This window comes from Aquarana catesbeiana, linkage group LG06 (genome assembly GCF_042186555.1).
Source record: "Aquarana catesbeiana isolate 2022-GZ linkage group LG06, ASM4218655v1, whole genome shotgun sequence".
NCBI lineage: Eukaryota > Metazoa > Chordata > Amphibia > Anura > Ranidae > Aquarana > Aquarana catesbeiana.
In genome coordinates, this window is record NC_133329.1 from 442,508 (window position 1) to 465,051 (window position 22,544).

At 50.9% G+C, this 22,544-nt stretch overlaps 1 protein-coding gene across 2 annotated transcripts in view; it reads right to left on the bottom strand.

The window, feature by feature from the left end:
• ARMC5 (armadillo repeat containing 5) overlaps positions 1-15,257 on the bottom strand; it is a 74,615-nt gene extending 59,358 nt beyond the window's left edge. Inside the window, exon 1 of one of the 2 annotated variants that reach the window (XM_073635256.1) lies at positions 14,946-15,257. In XM_073635256.1, the coding sequence (XP_073491357.1) occupies positions 14,946-15,221 (276 nt within the window). In that variant the 5' untranslated portion in view covers positions 15,222-15,257. The remainder of the gene's footprint in view (positions 1-14,945) is intronic. The other variant, XM_073635255.1, reaches the window with a different exon arrangement.
• Positions 15,258-22,544: the final 7,287 nt, after the last annotated feature.

The following is a 22,544-nucleotide window of genomic DNA, read 5'->3' on the forward strand; positions in this document are numbered from 1 at the left end:
GGGCGTGTCCTCACCTGTCTGTATATAACCCCTCCCCCCTCATTTATTGGGGGCGTGTCCTCACCTGTCTGTATATAACCCCTCCCCCCTCATGTATTGGGGCGTGTCCTCACCTGTCTGTATATAACCCCTCCCCCCTCATGTATTGGGGACGTGTCCTCACCTGTCTGTATATAACCCCTCCCCCCTCATGTATTGGGGACGTGTCCTCACCTGTCTGTATATAACCCCTCCCCCCTCATGTATTGGGGGCGTGTCCTCACCTGTCTGTATATAACCCCTCCCCCCTCATTTATTGGGGGCGTGTCCTCACCTGTCTGTATATAACCCCTCCCCCTCATGTATTGGGGGCGTGTCCTCACCTGTCTGTATATAACCCCTCCCCCTCATGTATTGGGGACGTGTCCTCACCTGTCTGTATATAACCCCTCCCCCTCATGTATTGGGGACGTGTCCTCACCTGTCTGTATATAACCCCTCCCCCCTCATGTATTGGGGACGTGTCCTCACCTGTCTGTATATAACCCCTCCCCCTCATGTATTGGGGACGTGTCCTCACCTGTCTGTATATAACCCCTCCCCCTCATGTATTGGGGACGTGTCCTCACCTGTCTGTATATAACCCCTCCCCCTCATGTATTGGGGACGTGTCCTCACCTGTCTGTATATAACCCCTCCCCCTCATGTATTGGGGGCGTGTCCTCACCTGTCTGTATATAACCCCTCCCCCTCATGTATTGGGGACGTGTCCTCACCTGTCTGTATATAACCCCTCCCCCCTCATTTATTGGGGGCGTGTCCTCACCTGTCTGTATATAACCCCTCCCCCCTCATGTATTGGGGACGTGTCCTCACCTGTCTGTATATAACCCCTCCCCCCTCATGTATTGGGGACGTGTCCTCACCTGTCTGTATATAACCCCTCCCCCCTCATGTATTGGGGACGTGTCCTCACCTGTCTGTATATAACCCCTCCCCCCTCATGTATTGGGGGCGTGTCCTCACCTGTCTGTATATAACCCCTCCCCCCTCATGTATTGGGGATGTGTCCTCACCTGTCTGTATATAATCCTTCCCCCTCATGTATTGGGGTGGGGTCTCGGTAGGAGGGGGCGTGTCCTCACCTGTCTGTATATAATCCCTCCCCCTGATGTATTGGGGGCGGGGAGAGGATAAGGGGCGGAGTCCCAGTAGGAGGGGGTGTGTCCTCACCTGTCTGTATATAATCCTTCCCCCTCATGTATTGGGGTGGGGTCTCGGTAGGAGGGGGCGTGTCCTCACCTGTCTGTATATAACCCCTCCCCCCTCATTTATTGGGGGCGTGTCCTCACCTGTCTGTATATAACCCCTCCCCCCTCATGTATTGGGGCGTGTCCTCACCTGTCTGTATATAATCCCTCCCCCCTCATGTATTGGGGGTGGGGAGAGGATAAGGGGCGGGGTCCCGTTAGGAGGAGGCGTGTCCTCACCTGTCTGTATATAATCCCTCCCCCTGATGTATTGGGGGCGGGGAGAGGATAAGGGGCGGAGTCCCAGTAGGAGGGGGTGTGTCCTCACCTGTCTGTATATAATCCTTCCCCCTCATGTATTGGGGTGGGGTCTCGGTAGGAGGGGGCGTGTCCTCACCTGTCTGTATATAACCCCTCCCCCCTCATGTATTGGGGACGTGTCCTCACCTGTCTGTATATAACCCCTCCCCCCTCATGTATTGGGGACGTGTCCTCACCTGTCTGTATATAACCCCTCCCCCTCATGTATTGGGGACGTGTCCTCACCTGTCTGTATATAACCCCTCCCCCTCATGTATTGGGGACGTGTCCTCACCTGTCTGTATATAACCCCTCCCCCTCATGTATTGGGGACGTGTCCTCACCTGTCTGTATATAACCCCTCCCCCTCATGTATTGGGGGCGTGTCCTCACCTGTCTGTATATAACCCCTCCCCCTCATGTATTGGGGACGTGTCCTCACCTGTCTGTATATAACCCCTCCCCCCTCATTTATTGGGGGCGTGTCCTCACCTGTCTGTATATAACCCCTCCCCCCTCATGTATTGGGGACGTGTCCTCACCTGTCTGTATATAACCCCTCCCCCCTCATGTATTGGGGACGTGTCCTCACCTGTCTGTATATAACCCCTCCCCCTCATGTATTGGGGGCGTGTCCTCACCTGTCTGTATATAACCCCTCCCCCCTCATGTATTGGGGGCGTGTCCTCACCTGTCTGTATATAACCCCTCCCCCTCATGTATTGGGGGCGTGTCCTCACCTGTCTGTATATAACCCCTCCCCCCTCATGTATTGGGGGCGTGTCCTCACCTGTCTGTATATAATCCCTCCCCCCTCAAGTATTGGGGGCGTGTCCTCACCTGTCTGTATATAATCCCTCCCCCCTCATGTATTGGGGGTGGGGAGAGGATAAGGGGCGGGGTCCCGTTAGGAGGAGGCGTGTCCTCACCTGTCTGTATATAACCCCTCCCCCTCATGTATTGGGGACGTGTCCTCACCTGTCTGTATATAACCCCTCCCCCTCATGTATTGGGGACGTGTCCTCACCTGTCTGTATATAACCCCTCCCCCTCATGTATTGGGGATGTGTCCTCACCTGTCTGTATATAACCCCTCCCCCTCATGTATTGGGGGCGTGTCCTCACCTGTCTGTATATAACCCCTCCCCCTCATGTATTGGGGACGTGTCCTCACCTGTCTGTATATAACCCCTCCCCCTCATGTATTGGGGGCGTGTCCTCACCTGTCTGTATATAACCCCTCCCCCCTCATGTATTGGGGGCGTGTCCTCACCTGTCTGTATATAACCCCTCCCCCCTCATGTATTGGGGGCGTGTCCTCACCTGTCTGTATATAACCCCTCCCCCCTCATGTATTGGGGACGTGTCCTCACCTGTCTGTATATAACCCCTCCCCCCTCATGTATTGGGGGCGTGTCCTCACCTGTCTGTATATAACCCCTCCCCCTCATGTATTGGGGACGTGTCCTCACCTGTCTGTATATAACCCCTCCCCCTCATGTATTGGGGATGTGTCCTCACCTGTCTGTATATAACCCCTCCCCCTCATGTATTGGGGGCGTGTCCTCACCTGTCTGTATATAACCCCTCCCCCTCATGTATTGGGGACGTGTCCTCACCTGTCTGTATATAACCCCTCCCCCTCATGTATTGGGGGCGTGTCCTCACCTGTCTGTATATAACCCCTCCCCCTCATGTATTGGGGACGTGTCCTCATCTGTCTGTATATAACCCCTCCCCCCTCATGTATTGGGGGCGTGTCCTCACCTGTCTGTATATAACCCCTCCCCCCTCATGTATTGGGGGCGTGTCCTCACCTGTCTGTACATAATCCCTCCCCCCTCAAGTATTGGGGGCGTGTCCTCACCTGTCTGTATATAATCCCTCCCCCCTCATGTATTGGGGGTGGGGAGAGGATAAGGGGCGGGGTCCCGTTAGGAGGAGGCGTGTCCTCACCTGTCTATATATAACCCCTCCCCCCTCATTTATTGGGGGCGTGTCCTCACCTGTCTGTATATAACCCCTCCCCCCTCATGTATTGGGGGCGTGTCCTCACCTGTCTGTATATAACCCCTCCCCCCTCATGTATTGGGTTGGGGTCTCAGTAGGAGGGGGCGTGTCCTCACCTGTCTGTATCTAATCCCTCCCCCTGATGTATTGGGGGCGGGGAGAGGATAAGGGGCGGAGTCCCAGTAGGAGGGGGTGTGTCCTCACCTGTCTGTATATAATCCTTCCCCCTCATGTATTGGGGTGGGGTCTCGGTAGGAGGGGGCGTGTCCTCACCTGTCTGTATATAACCCCTCCCCCCCTCATTTATTGGGGGCGTGTCCTCACCTGTCTGTATATAACCCCTCCCCCTCATGTATTGGGGGCGTGTCCTCACCTGTCTGTATATAACCCCTCCCCCCTCATGTATTGGGGGTGGGGGAGAGGATAAGGGGCGGGGTCCCGTTAGGAGGAGGCGTGTCCTCACCTGTCTGTATATAACCCCTCCCCCTCATGTATTGGGGGCGTGTCCTCACCTGTCTGTATATAACCCCTCCCCCTCATGTATTGGGGGCGTGTCCTCAGCTGTCTGTATATAACCCCTCCCCCCTCATTTATTGGGGGCGTGTCCTCACCTGTCTGTATATAACCCCTCCCCCTCATGTATTGGGGGCGTGTCCTCAGCTGTCTGTATATAACCCCTCCCCCCTCATGTATTGGGGGCGTGTCCTCAGCTGTCTTTATATAACCCCTCCCCCCTCATTTATTGGGGGCGTGTCCTCACCTGTCTGTATATAACCCCTCCCCCTCATGTATTGGGGGCGTGTCCTCAGCTGTCTGTATATAACCCCTCCCCCTCATGTATTGGGGACGTGTCCTCACCTGTCTGTATATAACCCCTCCCCCTCATGTATTGGGGGCGTGTCCTCACCTGTCTGTATATAACCCCTCCCCCCTCATGTATTGGGGACGTGTCCTCACCTGTCTGTATATAACCCCTCCCCCCTCATGTATTGGGGGCGTGTCCTCACCTGTCTGTATATAACCCCTCCCCCTCATGTATTGGGGGCGTGTCCTCACCTGTCTGTATATAACCCCTCCCCCTCATGTATTGGGGACGTGTCCTCACCTGTCTGTATATAACCCCTCCCCCTCATGTATTGGGGGCATGTCCTCACCTGTCTGTATATAACCCCTCCCCCCTCATGTATTGGGGGCGTGTCCTCACCTGTCTGTATATAACCCCTCCCCCTCATGTATTGGGGGCGTGTCCTCACCTGTCTGTATATAACCCCTCCCCCCTCATGTATTGGGGACGTGTCCTCACCTGTCTGTATATAACCCCTCCCCCTCATGTATTGGGGGCGTGTCCTCACCTGTCTGTATATAACCCCTCCCCCCTCATGTATTGGGGGCGTGTCCTCACCTGTCTGTATATAACCCCTCCCCCTCATGTATTGGGGACGTGTCCTCACCTGTCTGTATATAACCCCTCCCCCCTCATGTATTGGGGGGCGTGTCCTCACCTGTCTGTATATAACCCCTCCCCCTCATGTATTGGGGACGTGTCCTCACCTGTCTGTATATAACCCCTCCCCCTCATGTATTGGGGGCGTGTCCTCACCTGTCTGTATATAACCCCTCCCCCCTCATGTATTGGGGACGTGTCCTCACCTGTCTGTATATAACCCCTCCCCCTCATGTATTGGGGGCGTGTCCTCACCTGTCTGTATATAACCCCTCCCCCTCATGTATTGGGGACGTGTCCTCACCTGTCTGTATATAACCCCTCCCCCTCATGTATTGGGGACGTGTCCTCACCTGTCTGTATATAACCCCTCCCCCCTCATGTATTGGGGGCGTGTCCTCACCTGTCTGTATATAACCCCTCCCCCTCATGTATTGGGGGCGTGTCCTCACCTGTCTGTATATAACTCCTCCCCCCTCATGTATTGGGGGCGTGTCCTCACCTGTCTGTATATAACTCCTCCCCCCTCATGTATTGGGGGCGTGTCCTCACCTGTCTGTATATAACCCCTCCCCCCTCATGTATTGGGGGCGTGTCCTCACCTGTCTGTATATAACCCCTCCCCCTCATGTATTGGGGGCGTGTCCTCACCTGTCTGTATATAACCCCTCCCCCTCATGTATTGGGGGCGTGTCCTCACCTGTCTGTATATAACCCCTCCCCCCTCATGTATTGGGGGCGTGTCCTCACCTGTCTGTATATAACCCCTCCCCCCTCATGTATTGGGGGCGTGTCCTCACCTGTCTGTATATAACCCCTCCCCCTCATGTATTGGGGACGTGTCCTCACCTGTCTGTATATAACCCCTCCCCCTCATGTATTGGGGACGTGTCCTCACCTGTCTGTATATAACCCCTCCCCCTCATGTATTGGGGGCGTGTCCTCACCTGTCTGTATATAACCCCTCCCCCTCATGTATTGGGGACGTGTCCTCACCTGTCTGTATATAACCCCTCCCCCTCATGTATTGGGGGCGTGTCCTCACCTGTCTGTATATAACCCCTCCCCCTCATGTATTGGGGGCGTGTCCTCACCTGTCTGTATATAACCCCTCCCCCTCATGTATTGGGGACGTGTCCTCACCTGTCTGTATATAACCCCTCCCCCTCATGTATTGGGGGCGTGTCCTCAGCTGTCTGTATATAACCCCTCCCCCTCATGTATTGGGGGCGTGTCCTCACCTGTCTGTATATAACCCCTCCCCCCTCATGTATTGGGGACGTGTCCTCACCTGTCTGTATATAACCCCTCCCCCTCATGTATTGGGGGCGTGTCCTCACCTGTCTGTATATAACCCCTCCCCCTCATGTATTGGGGACGTGTCCTCACCTGTCTGTATATAACCCCTCCCCCCTCATGTATTGGGGACATGTCCTCACCTGTCTGTATATAACCCCTCCCCCCTCATGTATTGGGGACGTGTCCTCACCTGTCTGTATATAACCCCTCCCCCTCATGTATTGGGGGCGTGTCCTCACCTGTCTGTATATAACCCCTCCCCCCTCATGTATTGGGGACGTGTCCTCACCTGTCTGTATATAACCCCTCCCCCCTCATGTATTGGGGACGTGTCCTCACCTGTCTGTATATAACCCCTCCCCCCTCATGTATTGGGGGCGTGTCCTCACCTGTCTGTATATAACCCCTCCCCCCTCATGTATTGGGGGCGTGTCCTCACCTGTCTGTATATAACCCCTCCCCCTCATGTATTGGGGACGTGTCCTCACCTGTCTGTATATAGCCCCTCCCCCCTCATGTATTGGGGGCGTGTCCTCACCTGTCTGTATATAACCCCTCCCCCCTCATGTATTGGGGACGTGTCCTCACCTGTCTGTATATAACCCCTCCCCCCTCATGTATTGGGGGCGTGTCCTCACCTGTCTGTATATAACCCCTCCCCCCTCATGTATTGGGGACGTGTCCTCACCTGTCTGTATATAACCCCTCCCCCCTCATGTATTGGGGGGCGTGTCCTCACCTGTCTGTATATAACCCCTCCCCCCTCATGTATTGGGGGCGTGTCCTCACCTGTTTGTATATAACCCCTCCCCCTCATGTATTGGGGGCGTGTCCTCAGCTGTCTGTATATAACCCCTCCCCCCTCATGTATTGGGGACGTGTCCTCACCTGTCTGTATATAACCCCTCCCCCCTCATGTATTGGGGGCGTGTCCTCACCTGTCTGTATATAACCCCTCCCCCCTCATGTATTGGGGGCGTGTCCTCACCTGTCTGTATATAACCCCTCCCCCCTCATGTATTGGGGGCGTGTCCTCACCTGTCTGTATATAACCCCTCCCCCTCATGTATTGGGGACGTGTCCTCACCTGTCTGTATATAACCCCTCCCCCCTCATGTATTGGGGGCGTGTCCTCACCTGTCTGTATATAACCCCTCCCCCCTCATGTATTGGGGGCGTGTCCTCACCTGTCTGTATATAACCCCTCCCCCTCATGTATTGGGGACGTGTCCTCACCTGTCTGTATATAACCCCTCCCCCCTCATGTATTGGGGACGTGTCCTCACCTGTCTGTATATAACCCCTCCCCCCTCATGTATTGGGGGCGTGTCCTCACCTGTCTGTATATAACCCCTCCCCCCTCATGTATTGGGGGCGTGTCCTCACCTGTCTGTATATAACCCCTCCCCCCTCATGTATTGGGGACGTGTCCTCACCTGTCTGTATATAACCCCTCCCCCCTCATGTATTGGGGACGTGTCCTCACCTGTTTGTATATAACCCCTCCCCCTCATTTATTGGGGGCGTGTCCTCACCTGTCTGTATATAACCCCTCCCCCTCATGTATTGGGGACGTGTCCTCACCTGTCTGTATATAACCCCTCCCCCTCATGTATTGGGGACGTGTCCTCACCTGTCTGTATATAACCCCTCCCCCCTCATGTATTGGGGGCGTGTCCTCACCTGTCTGTATATAACCCCTCCCCCCTCATGTATTGGGGGCGTGTCCTCACCTGTCTGTATATAACCCCTCCCCCTCATGTATTGGGGGCGTGTCCTCAGCTGTCTGTATATAACCCCTCCCCCTTATGTATTGGGGGCGTGTCCTCACCTGTCTGTATATAACCCCTCCCCCCTCATGTATTGGGGACGTGTCCTCACCTGTCTGTATATAACCCCTCCCCCCTCATGTATTGGGGGCGTGTCCTCAGCTGTCTGTATATAACCCCTCCCCCCTCATGTATTGGGGATGTGTCCTCACCTGTCTGTATATAACCCCTCCCCCCTCATGTATTGGGGGCATGTCCTCACCTGTCTGTATATAACCCCTCCCCCTCATGTATTGGGGGCGTGTCCTCACCTGTCTGTATATAACCCCTCCCCCCTCATGTATTGGGGGCGGGGAGAGGATGGGGGGCGTGGTCCCGGTAGGAGGGGGCGTGTCCTCACCTGTCTGTATATAACCCCTCCCCCCTCATGTATTGGGGGCGTGTCCTCACCTGTCTGTATATAACCCCTCCCCCCTCATGTATTGGGGGCGTGTCCTCACCTGTCTGTATATAACCCCTCCCCCCTCATGTATTGGGGACGTGTCCTCACCTGTCTGTATATAACCCCTCCCCCCTCATGTATTGGGGGCGGGGAGAGGATGGGGGGCGTGGTCCCGGTAGGAGGGGGCGTGTCCTCACCTGTCTGTATATAACCCCTCCCCCCTCATGTATTGGGGGCGTGTCCTCACCTGTCTGTATATAACCCCTCCCCCCTCATGTATTGGGGGCGTGTCCTCACCTGTCTGTATATAACCCCTCCCCCTCATGTATTGGGGGCGTGTCCTCACCTGTCTGTATATAACCCCTCCCCCTCATGTATTGGGGGCGTGTCCTCACCTGTCTGTATATAACCCCTCCCCCCTCATGTATTGGGGACGTGTCCTCACCTGTCTGTATATAACCCCTCCCCCCTCATGTATTGGGGGCGTGTCCTCACCTGTCTGTATATAACCCCTCCCCCCTCATGTATTGGGGACGTGTCCTCACCTGTCTGTATATAACCCCTCCCCCCTCATGTATTGGGGACGTGTCCTCACCTGTCTGTATATAACCCCTCCCCCTCATGTATTGGGGGCGTGTCCTCACCTGTCTGTATATAACCCCTCCCCCCTCATGTATTGGGGGCGTGTCCTCACCTGTCTGTATATAACCCCTCCCCCCTCATGTATTGGGGGCGTGTCCTCACCTGTCTGTATATAACCCCTCCCCCCTCATGTATTGGGGGCGTGTCCTCACCTGTCTGTATATAACCCCTCCCCCTCATGTATTGGGGGCGTGTCCTCACCTGTCTGTATATAACCCCTCCCCCCTCATGTATTGGGGGCGTGTCCTCACCTGTCTGTATATAACCCCTCCCCCCTCATGTATTGGGGGCGTGTCCTCACCTGTCTGTATATAACCCCTCCCCCCTCATGTATTGGGGGCGTGTCCTCACCTGTCTGTATATAACCCCTCCCCCCTCATGTATTGGGGGCGTGTCCTCACCTGTCTGTATATAACCCCTCCCCCCTCATGTATTGGGGACGTGTCCTCACCTGTCTGTATATAACCCCTCCCCCCTCATGTATTGGGGGCGTGTCCTCACCTGTCTGTATATAACCCCTCCCCCCTCATGTATTGGGGGCGTGTCCTCACCTGTCTGTATATAACCCCTCCCCCCTCATGTATTGGGGACGTGTCCTCACCTGTCTGTATATAACCCCTCCCCCTCATGTATTGGGGACGTGTCCTCACCTGTCTGTATATAACCCCTCCCCCCTCATGTATTGGGGGCGTGTCCTCACCTGTCTGTATATAACCCCTCCCCCCTCATGTATTGGGGACGTGTCCTCACCTGTCTGTATATAACCCCTCCCCCTCATGTATTGGGGGCGTGTCCTCACCTGTCTGTATATAACCCCTCCCCCTCATGTATTGGGGACGTGTCCTCACCTGTCTGTATATAACCCCTCCCCCTCATGTATTGGGGGCGTGTCCTCACCTGTCTGTATATAACCCCTCCCCCTCATGTATTGGGGACGTGTCCTCACCTGTCTGTATATAACTCCTCCCCCCTCATGTATTGGGGACGTGTCCTCACCTGTCTGTATATAACCCCTCCCCCTCATGTATTGGGGGCGTGTCCTCACCTGTCTGTATATAACCCCTCCCCCCTCATGTATTGGGGACGTGTCCTCACCTGTCTGTATATAACTCCTCCCCCTCATGTATTGGGGGCGTGTCCTCACCTGTCTGTATATAACCCCTCCCCCCTCATGTATTGGGGACGTGTCCTCACCTGTCTGTATATAACTCCTCCCCCTCATGTATTGGGGGCGTGTCCTCACCTGTCTGTATATAACCCCTCCCCCTCATGTATTGGGGGACGTGTCCTCACCTGTCTGTATATAACCCCTCCCCCTCATGTATTGGGGGCGTGTCCTCACCTGTCTGTATATAACCCCTCCCCCTCATGTATTGGGGACGTGTCCTCACCTGTCTGTATATAACCCCTCCCCCCTCATGTATTGGGGATGTGTCCTCACCTGTCTGTATATAACCCCTCCCCCCTCATGTATTGGGGACGTGTCCTCACCTGTCTGTATATAACCCCTCCCCCCTCATGTATTGGGGACGTGTCCTCACCTGTCTGTATATAACCCCTCCCCCCTCATGTATTGGGGACGTGTCCTCACCTGTCTGTATATAACCCCTCCCCCCTCATGTATTGGGGGCGTGTCCTCACCTGTCTGTATATAACCCCTCCCCCTCATGTATTGGGGGCGTGTCCTCAGCTGTCTGTATATAACCCCTCCCCCTCATGTATTGGGGGCGTGTCCTCAGCTGTCTGTATATAACCCCTCCCCCTCATGTATTGGGGACGTGTCCTCACCTGTCTGTATATAACCCCTCCCCCCTCATGTATTGGGGGCGTGTCCTCACCTGTCTGTATATAACCCCTCCCCCCTCATGTATTGGGGACGTGTCCTCACCTGTCTGTATATAACCCCTCCCCCCTCATGTATTGGGGACGTGTCCTCACCTGTCTGTATATAACCCCTCCCCCCTCATGTATTGGGGGCGTGTCCTCACCTGTCTGTATATAACCCCTCCCCCCTCATGTATTGGGGGGCGTGTCCTCAGCTGTCTGTATATAACCCCTCCCCCCTCATGTATTGGGGGCGTGTCCTCACCTGTCTGTATATAACTCCTCCCCCCTCATGTATTGGGGGCGGGGAGAGGATGAGGGGCGTGGTCCCGGTAGGAGGGGGCGTGTCCTCACCTGTCTGTATATAACCCCTCCCCCCTCATGTATTGGGGACGTGTCCTCACCTGTCTGTATATAACCCCTCCCCCCTCATGTATTGGGGGCGTGTCCTCACCTGTCTGTATATAACACCTCCCCCCTCATGTATTGGGGGCGTGTCCTCACCTGTCTGTATATAACCCCTCCCCCCTCATGTATTGGGGGCGTGTCCTCACCTGTCTGTATATAACCCCTCCCCCCTCATGTATTGGGGGCGTGTCCTCACCTGTCTGTATATAACCCCTCCCCCTCATGTATTGGGGACGTGTCCTCACCTGTCTGTATATAACCCCTCCCCCCTCATGTATTGGGGGCGTGTCCTCACCTGTCTGTATATAACCCCTCCCCCCTCATGTATTGGGGGCGGGGAGAGGATGAGGGGCGTGGTCCCGGTAGGAGGGGGCGTGTCCTCACCTGTCTGTATATAACCCCTCCCCCTCATGTATTGGGGACGTGTCCTCACCTGTCTGTATATAACCCCTCCCCCCTCATGTATTGGGGGCGTGTCCTCACCTGTCTGTATATAACCCCTCCCCCCTCATGTATTGGGGGCGTGTCCTCACCTGTCTGTATATAACTCCTCCCCCCTCATGTATTGGGGGCGGGGAGAGGATGAGGGGCGTGGTCCCGGTAGGAGGGGGCGTGTCCTCAGCTGTCTGTATATAACCCCTCCCCCCTCATGTATTGGGGGCGTGTCCTCACCTGTCTGTATATAACTCCTCCCCCCTCATGTATTGGGGGCGGGGAGAGGATGAGGGGCGTGGTCCCGGTAGGAGGGGGCGTGTCCTCACCTGTCTGTATATAACCCCTCCCCCCTCATGTATTGGGGACGTGTCCTCACCTGTCTGTATATAACCCCTCCCCCCTCATGTATTGGGGGCGTGTCCTCACCTGTCTGTATATAACACCTCCCCCCTCATGTATTGGGGGCGTGTCCTCACCTGTCTGTATATAACCCCTCCCCCCTCATGTATTGGGGGCGTGTCCTCACCTGTCTGTATATAACCCCTCCCCCCTCATGTAATGGGGGCGTGTCCTCACCTGTCTGTATATAACCCCTCCCCCCTCATGTATTGGGGACGTGTCCTCACCTGTCTGTATATAACCCCTCCCCCTCATGTATTGGGGGCGTGTCCTCACCTGTCTGTATATAACCCCTCCCCCCTCATGTATTGGGGGCGTGTCCTCACCTGTCTGTATATAACTCCTCCCCCCTCATGTATTGGGGACGTGTCCTCACCTGTCTGTATATAACCCCTCCCCCCTCATGTATTGGGGGGCGTGTCCTCAGCTGTCTGTATATAACCCTCCCCCTCATGTATTGGGGCGTGTCCTCAGCTGTCTGTATATAACCCCTCCCCCCTCATGTATTGGGGACGTGTCCTCACCTGTCTGTATATAACCCCTCCCCCTCATGTATTGGGGGCGTGTCCTCACCTGTCTGTATATAACCCCTCCCCCCTCATGTATTGGGGGCGTGTCCTCACCTGTCTGTATATAACCCCTCCCCCCTCATGTATTGGGGGCGTGTCCTCACCTGTCTGTATATAACCCCTCCCTCTCATGTATTGGGGGACGTGTCCTCACCTGTCTGTATATAACCCCTCCCCCTCATGTATTGGGGGCGTGTCCTCACCTGTCTGTATATAACCCCTCCCCCCTCATGTATTGGGGGCGTGTCCTCACCTGTCTGTATATAACCCCTCCCCCCTCATGTATTGGGGGCGGGGAGAGGATGAGGGGCGTGGTCCCCGGTAGGAGGGGGCGTGTCCTCACCTGTCTGTATATAACCCCTCCCCCCTCATGTATTGGGGACGTGTCCTCACCTGTCTGTATATAACCCCTCCCCCTCATGTATTGGGGGCGTGTCCTCACCTGTCTGTATATAACCCCTCCCCCCTCATGTATTGGGGACGTGTCCTCACCTGTCTGTATATAACCCCTCCCCCCTCATGTATTGGGGGCGTGTCCTCACCTGTCTGTATATAACCCCTCCCCCTCATGTATTGGGGACGTGTCCTCACCTGTCTGTATATAACCCCTCCCCCCTCATGTATTGGGGGCGTGTCCTCACCTGTCTGTATATAACCCCTCCCCCCTCATGTATTGGGGGCGTGTCCTCACCTGTCTGTATATAACCCCTCCCCCCTCATGTATTGGGGGCGTGTCCTCACCTGTCTATATATAACCCCTCCCCCCTCATGTATTGGGGACGTGTCCTCAGCTGTCTGTATATAACCCCTCCCCCTCATGTATTGGGGACGTGTCCTCACCTGTCTGTATATAACCCCTCCCCCCTCATGTATTGGGGGCGTGTCCTCACCTGTCTGTATATAACCCCTCCCCCTCATGTATTGGGGACGTGTCCTCACCTGTCTGTATATAACCCCTCCCCCCTCATGTATTGGGGGCGTGTCCTCACCTGTCTGTATATAACCCCTCCCCCCTCATGTATTGGGGACGTGTCCTCACCTGTCTGTATATAACCCCTCCCCCCTCATGTATTGGGGACGTGTCCTCACCTGTCTGTATATAACCCCTCCCCCCTCATTTATTGGGGACGTGTCCTCACCTGTCTGTATATAACCCCTCCCCCCTCATGTATTGGGGGCGTGTCCTCACCTGTCTGTATATAACCCCTCCCCCTCATGTATTGGGGGCATGTCCTCACCTGTCTGTATATAACCCCTCCCCCCTCATGTATTGGGGGCGTGTCCTCACCTGTCTGTATATAACCCCTCCCCCTCATGTATTGGGGACGTGTCCTCACCTGTCTGTATATAACCCCTCCCCCCTCATGTATTGGGGGCGTGTCCTCACCTGTCTGTATATAACCCCTCCCCCTCATGTATTGGGGGGCGTGTCCTCACCTGTCTGTATATAACCCCTCCCCCCTCATGTATTGGGGACGTGTCCTCACCTGTCTGTATATAACCCCTCCCCCTCATGTATTGGGGGCGTGTCCTCACCTGTCTGTATATAACCCCTCCCCCCTCATGTATTGGGGACGTGTCCTCACCTGTCTGTATATAACCCCTCCCCCCCTCATGTATTGGGGGCGTGTCCTCACCTGTCTGTATATAACCCCTCCCCCCTCATGTATTGGGGACGTGTCCTCACCTGTCTGTATATAACCCCTCCCCCCTCATGTATTGGGGACGTGTCCTCACCTGTCTGTATATAACCCCTCCCCCCTCATGTATTGGGGGCGTGTCCTCACCTGTCTGTACATAATCCCTCCCCCCTCAAGTATTGGGGGCGTGTCCTCACCTGTCTGTATATAATCCCTCCCCCCTCATGTATTGGGGGCGTGTCCTCAGCTGTCTGTATATAACCCCTCCCCCCTCATGTATTGGGGACGTGTCCTCACCTGTCTGTATATAACCCCTCCCCCCTCATGTATTGGGGGCGTGTCCTCACCTGTTTGTATATAACCCCTCCCCCTCATGTATTGGGGGCGTGTCCTCACCTGTCTGTATATAACCCCTCCCCCCTCATGTATTGGGGGCGTGTCCTCACCTGTCTGTATATAACTCCTCCCCCCTCATGTATTGGGGGCGGGGAGAGGATGAGGGGCGTGGTCCCGGTAGGAGGGGGCGTGTCCTCACCTGTACTCGGCTCCCGGGCTCGGTACATCCATTGGCCAGCAGGCTGAGGCCGAGTTCCAGGCCTCGGCGGGAACTTCCTAGGACGGCGGCTCCGGAGGGATCGGTCAGAAGATTGATGAGCATAGCGAGTCCTCCCGAACTCCGGAACCTCTCCGCCCCTCCGACCCGAGACACATAACGGCTCCGGAGTTCACTCAGAGCGCTACCGAGACCGACCGGGTCCTCCGCGGCCGCCGCCAGAGCGGCCAGACATGAAGAGAAGGACCGAACGGCCATCTGTCAGCCGAAAACTCTCTGCGCATGCGCCGACTTCTGTCCACCGCTGATGACGGGAGATACAGAGCTCCGCCCCCAGTGATGACGTGTCTCTGTGACGTCCCCCATCGGGTAGTGCCCGGCCTGAACTGCGCATGCGTCGTACGTAAAAGCAGAACAGCTGATTTTAACATCAGCTTTATTGACAGTGCATGCGCAGAAGAGACGAGATGGGCGGAGTTCATGTGTATGATGGGCGGGGTTCATGTGTATGATGAGAGGAGTTCATGTGTATGATGAGTGGAGTTCATGTGTATGATGAGAGGAGTTCATGTGTATGATGAGAGGAGTTCATGTGTATGAGGAGTGGAGTTCATGTGTATGATGAGAGGAGTTCATGTGTATGATGAGAGGAGTTCATGTGTATGATGAGAGGAGTTCATGTGTATGAGGAGTTCATGTGTATGATGAGAGGAGTTCATGTGTATGATGAGAGGAGTTCATGTGTATGAGGAGAGGAGTTCATGTGTATGATGAGAGGAGTTCATGTGTATGAGGAGTTCATGTGTATGATGAGAGGAGTTCATGTGTATGATGAGTGGAGTTCATGTGTATGATGAGAGGAGTTCATGTGTATGATGAGAGGAGTTCATGTGTATGATGAGAGGAGTTCATGTGTATGATGAGAGGAGTTCATGTGTATGATGAGAGGAGTTCATGTGTATGATGAGTGGAGTTCATGTGTATGATGAGAGGAGTTCATGTGTATGAGGAGTTCATGTGTATGATGAGAGGAGTTCATGTGTATGAGGAGTTCATGTGTATGATGAGTGGAGTTCATGTGTATGATGAGAGGAGTTCATGTGTATGATGAGAGGAGTTCATGTGTATGAGGAGTTCATGTGTATGATGAGAGGAGTTCATGTGTATGATGAGAGGAGTTCATGTGTATGATGAGAGGAGTTCATGTGTATGATGAGAGGAGTTCATGTGTATGAGGAGAGGAGTTCATGTGTATGATGAGAGGAGTTCATGTGTATGATGAGAGGAGTTCATGTGTATGATGAGAGGAGTTCATGTGTATGATGAGTGGAGTTCATGTGTATGATGAGAGGAGTTCATGTGTATGATGAGAGGAGTTCATGTGTATGATGAGAGGAGTTCATGTGTATGAGGAGTTCATGTGTATGATGAGAGGAGTTCATGTGTATGATGAGAGGAGTTCATGTGTATGATGAGAGGAGTTCATGTGTATGAGGAGTTCATGTGTATGATGAGTGGAGTTCATGTGTATGATGAGAGGAGTTCATGTGTATGATGAGAGGAGTTCATGTGTATGAGGAGTTCATGTGTATGATGAGAGGAGTTCATGTGTATGATGAGAGGAGTTCATGTGTATGATGAGAGGAGTCATGTGTATGAGAGAGGAGTTCATGTGTATGATGAGAGGAGTTCATGTGTATGATGAGAGGAGTTCATGTGTATGATGAGAGGAGTTCATGTGTATGATGAGAGGAGTTCATGTGTATGATGAGAGGAGTTCATGTGTATGATGAGAGGAGTTCATGTGTATGATGAGAGGAGTTCATGTGTATGATGAGAGGAGTTCATGTGTATGATGAGTGGAGTTCATGTGTATGATGAGTGGAGTTCATGTGTATGATGAGAGGAGTTCATGTGTATGATGAGTGGAGTTCATGTGTTATGAGGAGTTCATGTGTATGATGAGAGGAGTTCATGTGTATGATGAGAGGAGTTCATGTGTATGATGAGAGGAGTTCATGTGTATGATGAGTGGAGTTCATGTGTATGATGAGAGGAGTTCATGTGTATGATGAGAGGAGTTCATGTGTATGATGAGAGGAGTTCATGTGTATGATGAGAGGAGTTCATGTGTATGATGAGAGGAGTTCATGTGTATGATGAGAGGAGTTCATGTGTATGATGAGAGGAGTTCATGTGTATGATGAGAGGAGTTCATGTGTATGATGAGGAGTTCATGTGTATGATGAGAGGAGTTCATGTGTATGATGAGAGGAGTTCATGTGTATGAGGAGTTCATGTGTATGATGAGAGGAGTTCATGTGTATGATGAGAGGAGTTCATGTGTATGATGAGAGGAGTTCATGTGTATGATGAGAGGAGTTCATGTGTATGATGAGAGGAGTTCATGTGTATGATGAGTGGAGTTCATGTGTATGATGAGTGGAGTTCATGTGTATGATGAGAGGAGTTCATGTGTATGATGAGTGGAGTTCATGTGTATGAGGAGTTCATGTGTATGATGAGAGGAGTTCATGTGTATGATGAGAGGAGTTCATGTGTATGATGAGAGGAGTTCATGTGTATGATGAGAGGAGTTCATGTGTATGATGAGAGGAGTTCATGTGTATGATGAGAGGAGTTCATGTGTATGATGAGAGGAGTTCATGTGTATGATGAGTGGAGTTCATGTGTATGATGAGTGGAGTTCATGTGTATGATGAGAGGAGTTCATGTGTATGATGAGTGGAGTTCATGTGTATGAGGAGTTCATGTGTATGATGAGAGGAGTTCATGTGTATGATGAGAGGAGTTCATGTGTATGATGAGAGGAGTTCATGTGTATGATGAGAGGAGTTCATGTGTATGATGAGAGGAGTTCATGTGTATGATGAGAGGAGTTCATGTGTATGATGAGAGGAGTTCATGTGTATGATGAGAGGAGTTCATGTGTATGATGAGAGGAGTTCATGTGTATGATGAGTGGAGTTCATGTGTATGATGAGAGGAGTTCATGTGTATGAGGAGTTCATGTGTATGATGAGAGGAGTTCATGTGTATGATGAGAGGAGTTCATGTGTATGATGAGAGGAGTTCATGTGTATGATGAGAGGAGTTCATGTGTATGATGAGAGGAGTTCATGTGTATGATGAGAGGAGTTCATGTGTATGATGAGTGGAGTTCATGTGTATGATGAGTGGAGTTCATGTGTATGATGAGAGGAGTTCATGTGTATGATGAGTGGAGTTCATGTGTATGAGGAGTTCATGTGTATGATGAGAGGAGTTCATGTGTATGATGAGAGGAGTTCATGTGTATGATGAGAGGAGTTCATGTGTATGATGAGAGGAGTTCATGTGTATGATGAGAGGAGTTCATGTGTATGAGGAGAGGAGTTCATGTGTATGATGAGAGGAGTTCATGTGTATGATGAGAGGAGTTCATGTGTATGATGAGTGGAGTTCATGTGTATGAGGAGTTCATGTGTATGATGAGAGGAGTTCATGTGTATGATGAGAGGAGTTCATGTGTATGATGAGAGGAGTTCATGTGTATGATGAGAGGAGTTCATGTGTATGATGAGAGGAGTTCATGTGTATGATGAGAGGAGTTCATGTGTATGATGAGTGGAGTCATGTGTATGATGAGAGGAGTTCATGTGTATGATGAGAGGAGTTCATGTGTATGATGAGAGGAGTTCATGTGTATGATGAGAGGAGTTCATGTGTATGATGAGAGGAGTTCATGTGTATGATGAGAGGAGTTCATGTGTATGATGAGAGGAGTTCATGTGTATGATGAGAGGAGTTCATGTGTATGATGAGAGGAGTTCATGTGTATGATGAGAGGAGTTCATGTGTATGATGAGAGGAGTTCATGTGTATGATGAGAGGAGTTCATGTGTATGATGAGAGGAGTTCATGTGTATGATGAGAGGAGTTCATGTGTATGATGAGAGGAGTTCATGTGTATGATGAGAGGAGTTCATGTGTATGATGAGAGGAGTTCATGTGTATGAGAGGAGTTCATGTGTATGATGAGTGGAGTTCATGTGTATGATGAGAGGAGTTCATGTGTATGATGAGAGGAGTTCATGTGTATGAGGAGTGGAGTTCATGTGTATGATGAGTGGAGTTCATGTGTATGATGAGAGGAGTTCATGTGTATGATGAGTGGAGTTCATGTGTATGATGAGTGAGTTCATGTGTATGATGAGAGGAGTTCATGTGTATGATGAGAGGAGTTCATGTGTATGATGAGAGGAGTTCATGTGTATGATGAGAGGAGTTCATGTGTATGATGAGTGGAGTTCATGTGTATGATGAGAGGAGTTCATGTGTATGATGAGAGGAGTTCATGTGTATGATGAGAGGAGTTCATGTGTATGATGAGAGGAGTTCATGTGTATGATGAGAGGAGTTCATGTGTATGATGAGAGGAGTTCATGTGTATGATGAGAGGAGTTCATGTGTATGATGAGTGGAGTTCATGTGTATGATGAGTGGAGTTCATGTGTATGATGAGAGGAGTTCATGTGTATGATGAGTGGAGTTCATGTGTATGATGAGTGGAGTTCATGTGTATGATGAGTGGAGTTCATGTGTATGATGAGTGGAGTTCATGTGTATGATGAGAGGAGTTCATGTGTATGATGAGAGGAGTTCATGTGTATGATGAGAGGAGTTCATGTGTATGATGAGAGGAGTTCATGTGTATGATGAGAGGAGTTCATGTGTATGATGAGAGGAGTTCATGTGTATGATGAGAGGAGTTCATGTGTATGATGAGAGGAGTTCATGTGTATGATGAGAGGAGTTCATGTGTATGATGAGAGGAGTTCATGTGTATGATGAGAGGAGTTCATGTGTATGATGAGAGGAGTTCATGTGTATGATGAGAGGAGTTCATGTGTATGATGAGAGGAGTTCATGTGTATGATGAGTGGAGTTCATGTGTATGATGAGTGGAGTTCATGTGTATGATGAGAGGAGTTCATGTGTATGATGAGTGGAGTTCATGTGTATGAGGAGTTCATGTGTATGATGAGAGGAGTTCATGTGTATGATGAGAGGAGTTCATGTGTATGATGAGAGGAGTTCATGTGTATGATGAGAGGAGTTCATGTGTATGATGAGAGGAGTTCATGTGTATGATGAGAGGAGTTCATGTGTATGATGAGAGGAGTTCATGTGTATGATGAGAGGAGTTCATGTGTATGATGAGTGGAGTTCATGTGTATGATGAGAGGAGTTCATGTGTATGATGAGAGGAGTTCATGTGTATGATGAGAGGAGTTCATGTGTATGATGAGAGGAGTTCATGTGTATGATGAGTGGAGTTCATGTGTATGATGAGTGGAGTTCATGTGTATGATGAGAGGAGTTCATGTGTATGATGAGTGGAGTTCATGTGTATGAGGAGTTCATGTGTATGATGAGAGGAGTTCATGTGTATGATGAGAGGAGTTCATGTGTATGATGAGAGGAGTTCATGTGTATGATGAGAGGAGTTCATGTGTATGATGAGAGGAGTTCATGTGTATGATGAGAGGAGTTCATGTGTATGATGAGAGGAGTTCATGTGTATGATGAGTTCATGTGTATGATGAGAGGAGTTCATGTGTATGATGAGAGGAGTTCATGTGTATGATGAGAGGAGTTCATGTGTATGATGAGAGGAGTTCATGTGTATGAGGAGAGGAGTTCATGTGTATGATGAGAGGAGTTCATGTGTATGATGAGAGGAGTTCATGTGTATGATGAGAGGAGTTCATGTGTATGATGAGAGGAGTTCATGTGTATGATGAGAGGAGTTCATGTGTATGATGAGAGGAGTTCATGTGTATGATGAGAGGAGTTCATGTGTATGATGAGAGGAGTTCATGTGTATGATGAGAGGAGTTCATGTGTATGATGAGTGGAGTTCATGTGTATGATGAGAGGAGTTCATGTGTATGAGGAGTTCATGTGTATGATGAGAGGAGTTCATGTGTATGATGAGAGGAGTTCATGTGTATGATGAGAGGAGTTCATGTGTATGATGAGAGGAGTTCATGTGTATGATGAGAGGAGTTCATGTGTATGATGAGAGGAGTTCATGTGTATGATGAGAGGAGTTCATGTGTATGATGAGAGGAGTTCATGTGTATGATGAGAGGAGTTCATGTGTATGATGAGAGGAGTTCATGTGTATGAGAGGAGTTCATGTGTATGATGAGAGGAGTTCATGTGTATGATGAGAGGAGTTCATGTGTATGATGAGAGGAGTTCATGTGTATGATGAGTGGAGTTCATGTGTATGAGGAGTGGAGTTCATGTGTATGATGAGTGGAGTTCATGTGTATGATGAGAGGAGTTCATGTGTATGATGAGTGGAGTTCATGTGTATGAGGAGTTCATGTGTATGATGAGAGGAGTTCATGTGTATGATGAGAGGAGTTCATGTGTATGATGAGAGGAGTTCATGTGTATGATGAGAGGAGTTCATGTGTATGATGAGTGGAGTTCATGTGTATGATGAGAGGAGTTCATGTGTATGATGGAGTTCATGTGTATGATGAGGAGTTCATGTGTATGATGAGAGGAGTTCATGTGTATGATGAGAGGAGTTCATGTGTATGATGAGAGGAGTTCATGTGTATGAGGAGTGGAGTTCATGTGTATGATGAGTGGAGTTCATGTGTATGATGAGAGGAGTTCATGTGTATGATGAGTGGAGTTCATGTGTATGAGGAGTTCATGTGTATGATGAGAGGAGTTCATGTGTATGATGAGAGGAGTTCATGTGTATGATGAGAGGAGTTCATGTGTATGATGAGAGGAGTTCATGTGTATGATGAGAGGAGTTCATGTGTATGATGAGAGGAGTTCATGTGTATGATGAGAGGAGTTCATGTGTATGAGGAGTTCATGTGTATGATGAGAGGAGTTCATGTGTATGATGAGTGGAGTTCATGTGTATGATGAGAGGAGTTCATGTGTATGATGAGAGGAGTTCATGTGTATGATGAGAGGAGTTCATGTGTATGATGAGAGGAGTTCATGTGTATGATGAGAGGAGTTCATGTGTATGATGAGAGGAGTTCATGTGTATGATGAGAGGAGTTCATGTGTATGATGAGAGGAGTTCATGTGTATGATGAGAGGAGTTCATGTGTATGATGAGAGGAGTTCATGTGTATGATGAGTGGAGTTCATGTGTATGATGAGAGGAGTTCATGTGTATGATGAGAGGAGTTCATGTGTATGATGAGAGGAGTTCATGTGTATGATGAGAGGAGTTCATGTGTATGAGAGGAGTTCATGTGTATGATGAGTGGAGTTCATGTGTATGATGAGAGGAGTTCATGTGTATGATGAGTGGAGTTCATGTGTATGATGAGTGGAGTTCATGTGTATGATGAGAGGAGTTCATGTGTATGATGAGTGGAGTTCATGTGTATGAGGAGTTCATGTGTATGATGAGAGGAGTTCATGTGTATGATGAGAGGAGTTCATGTGTATGATGAGAGGAGTTCATGTGTATGATGAGAGGAGTTCATGTGTATGATGAGTGGAGTTCATGTGTATGATGAGAGGAGT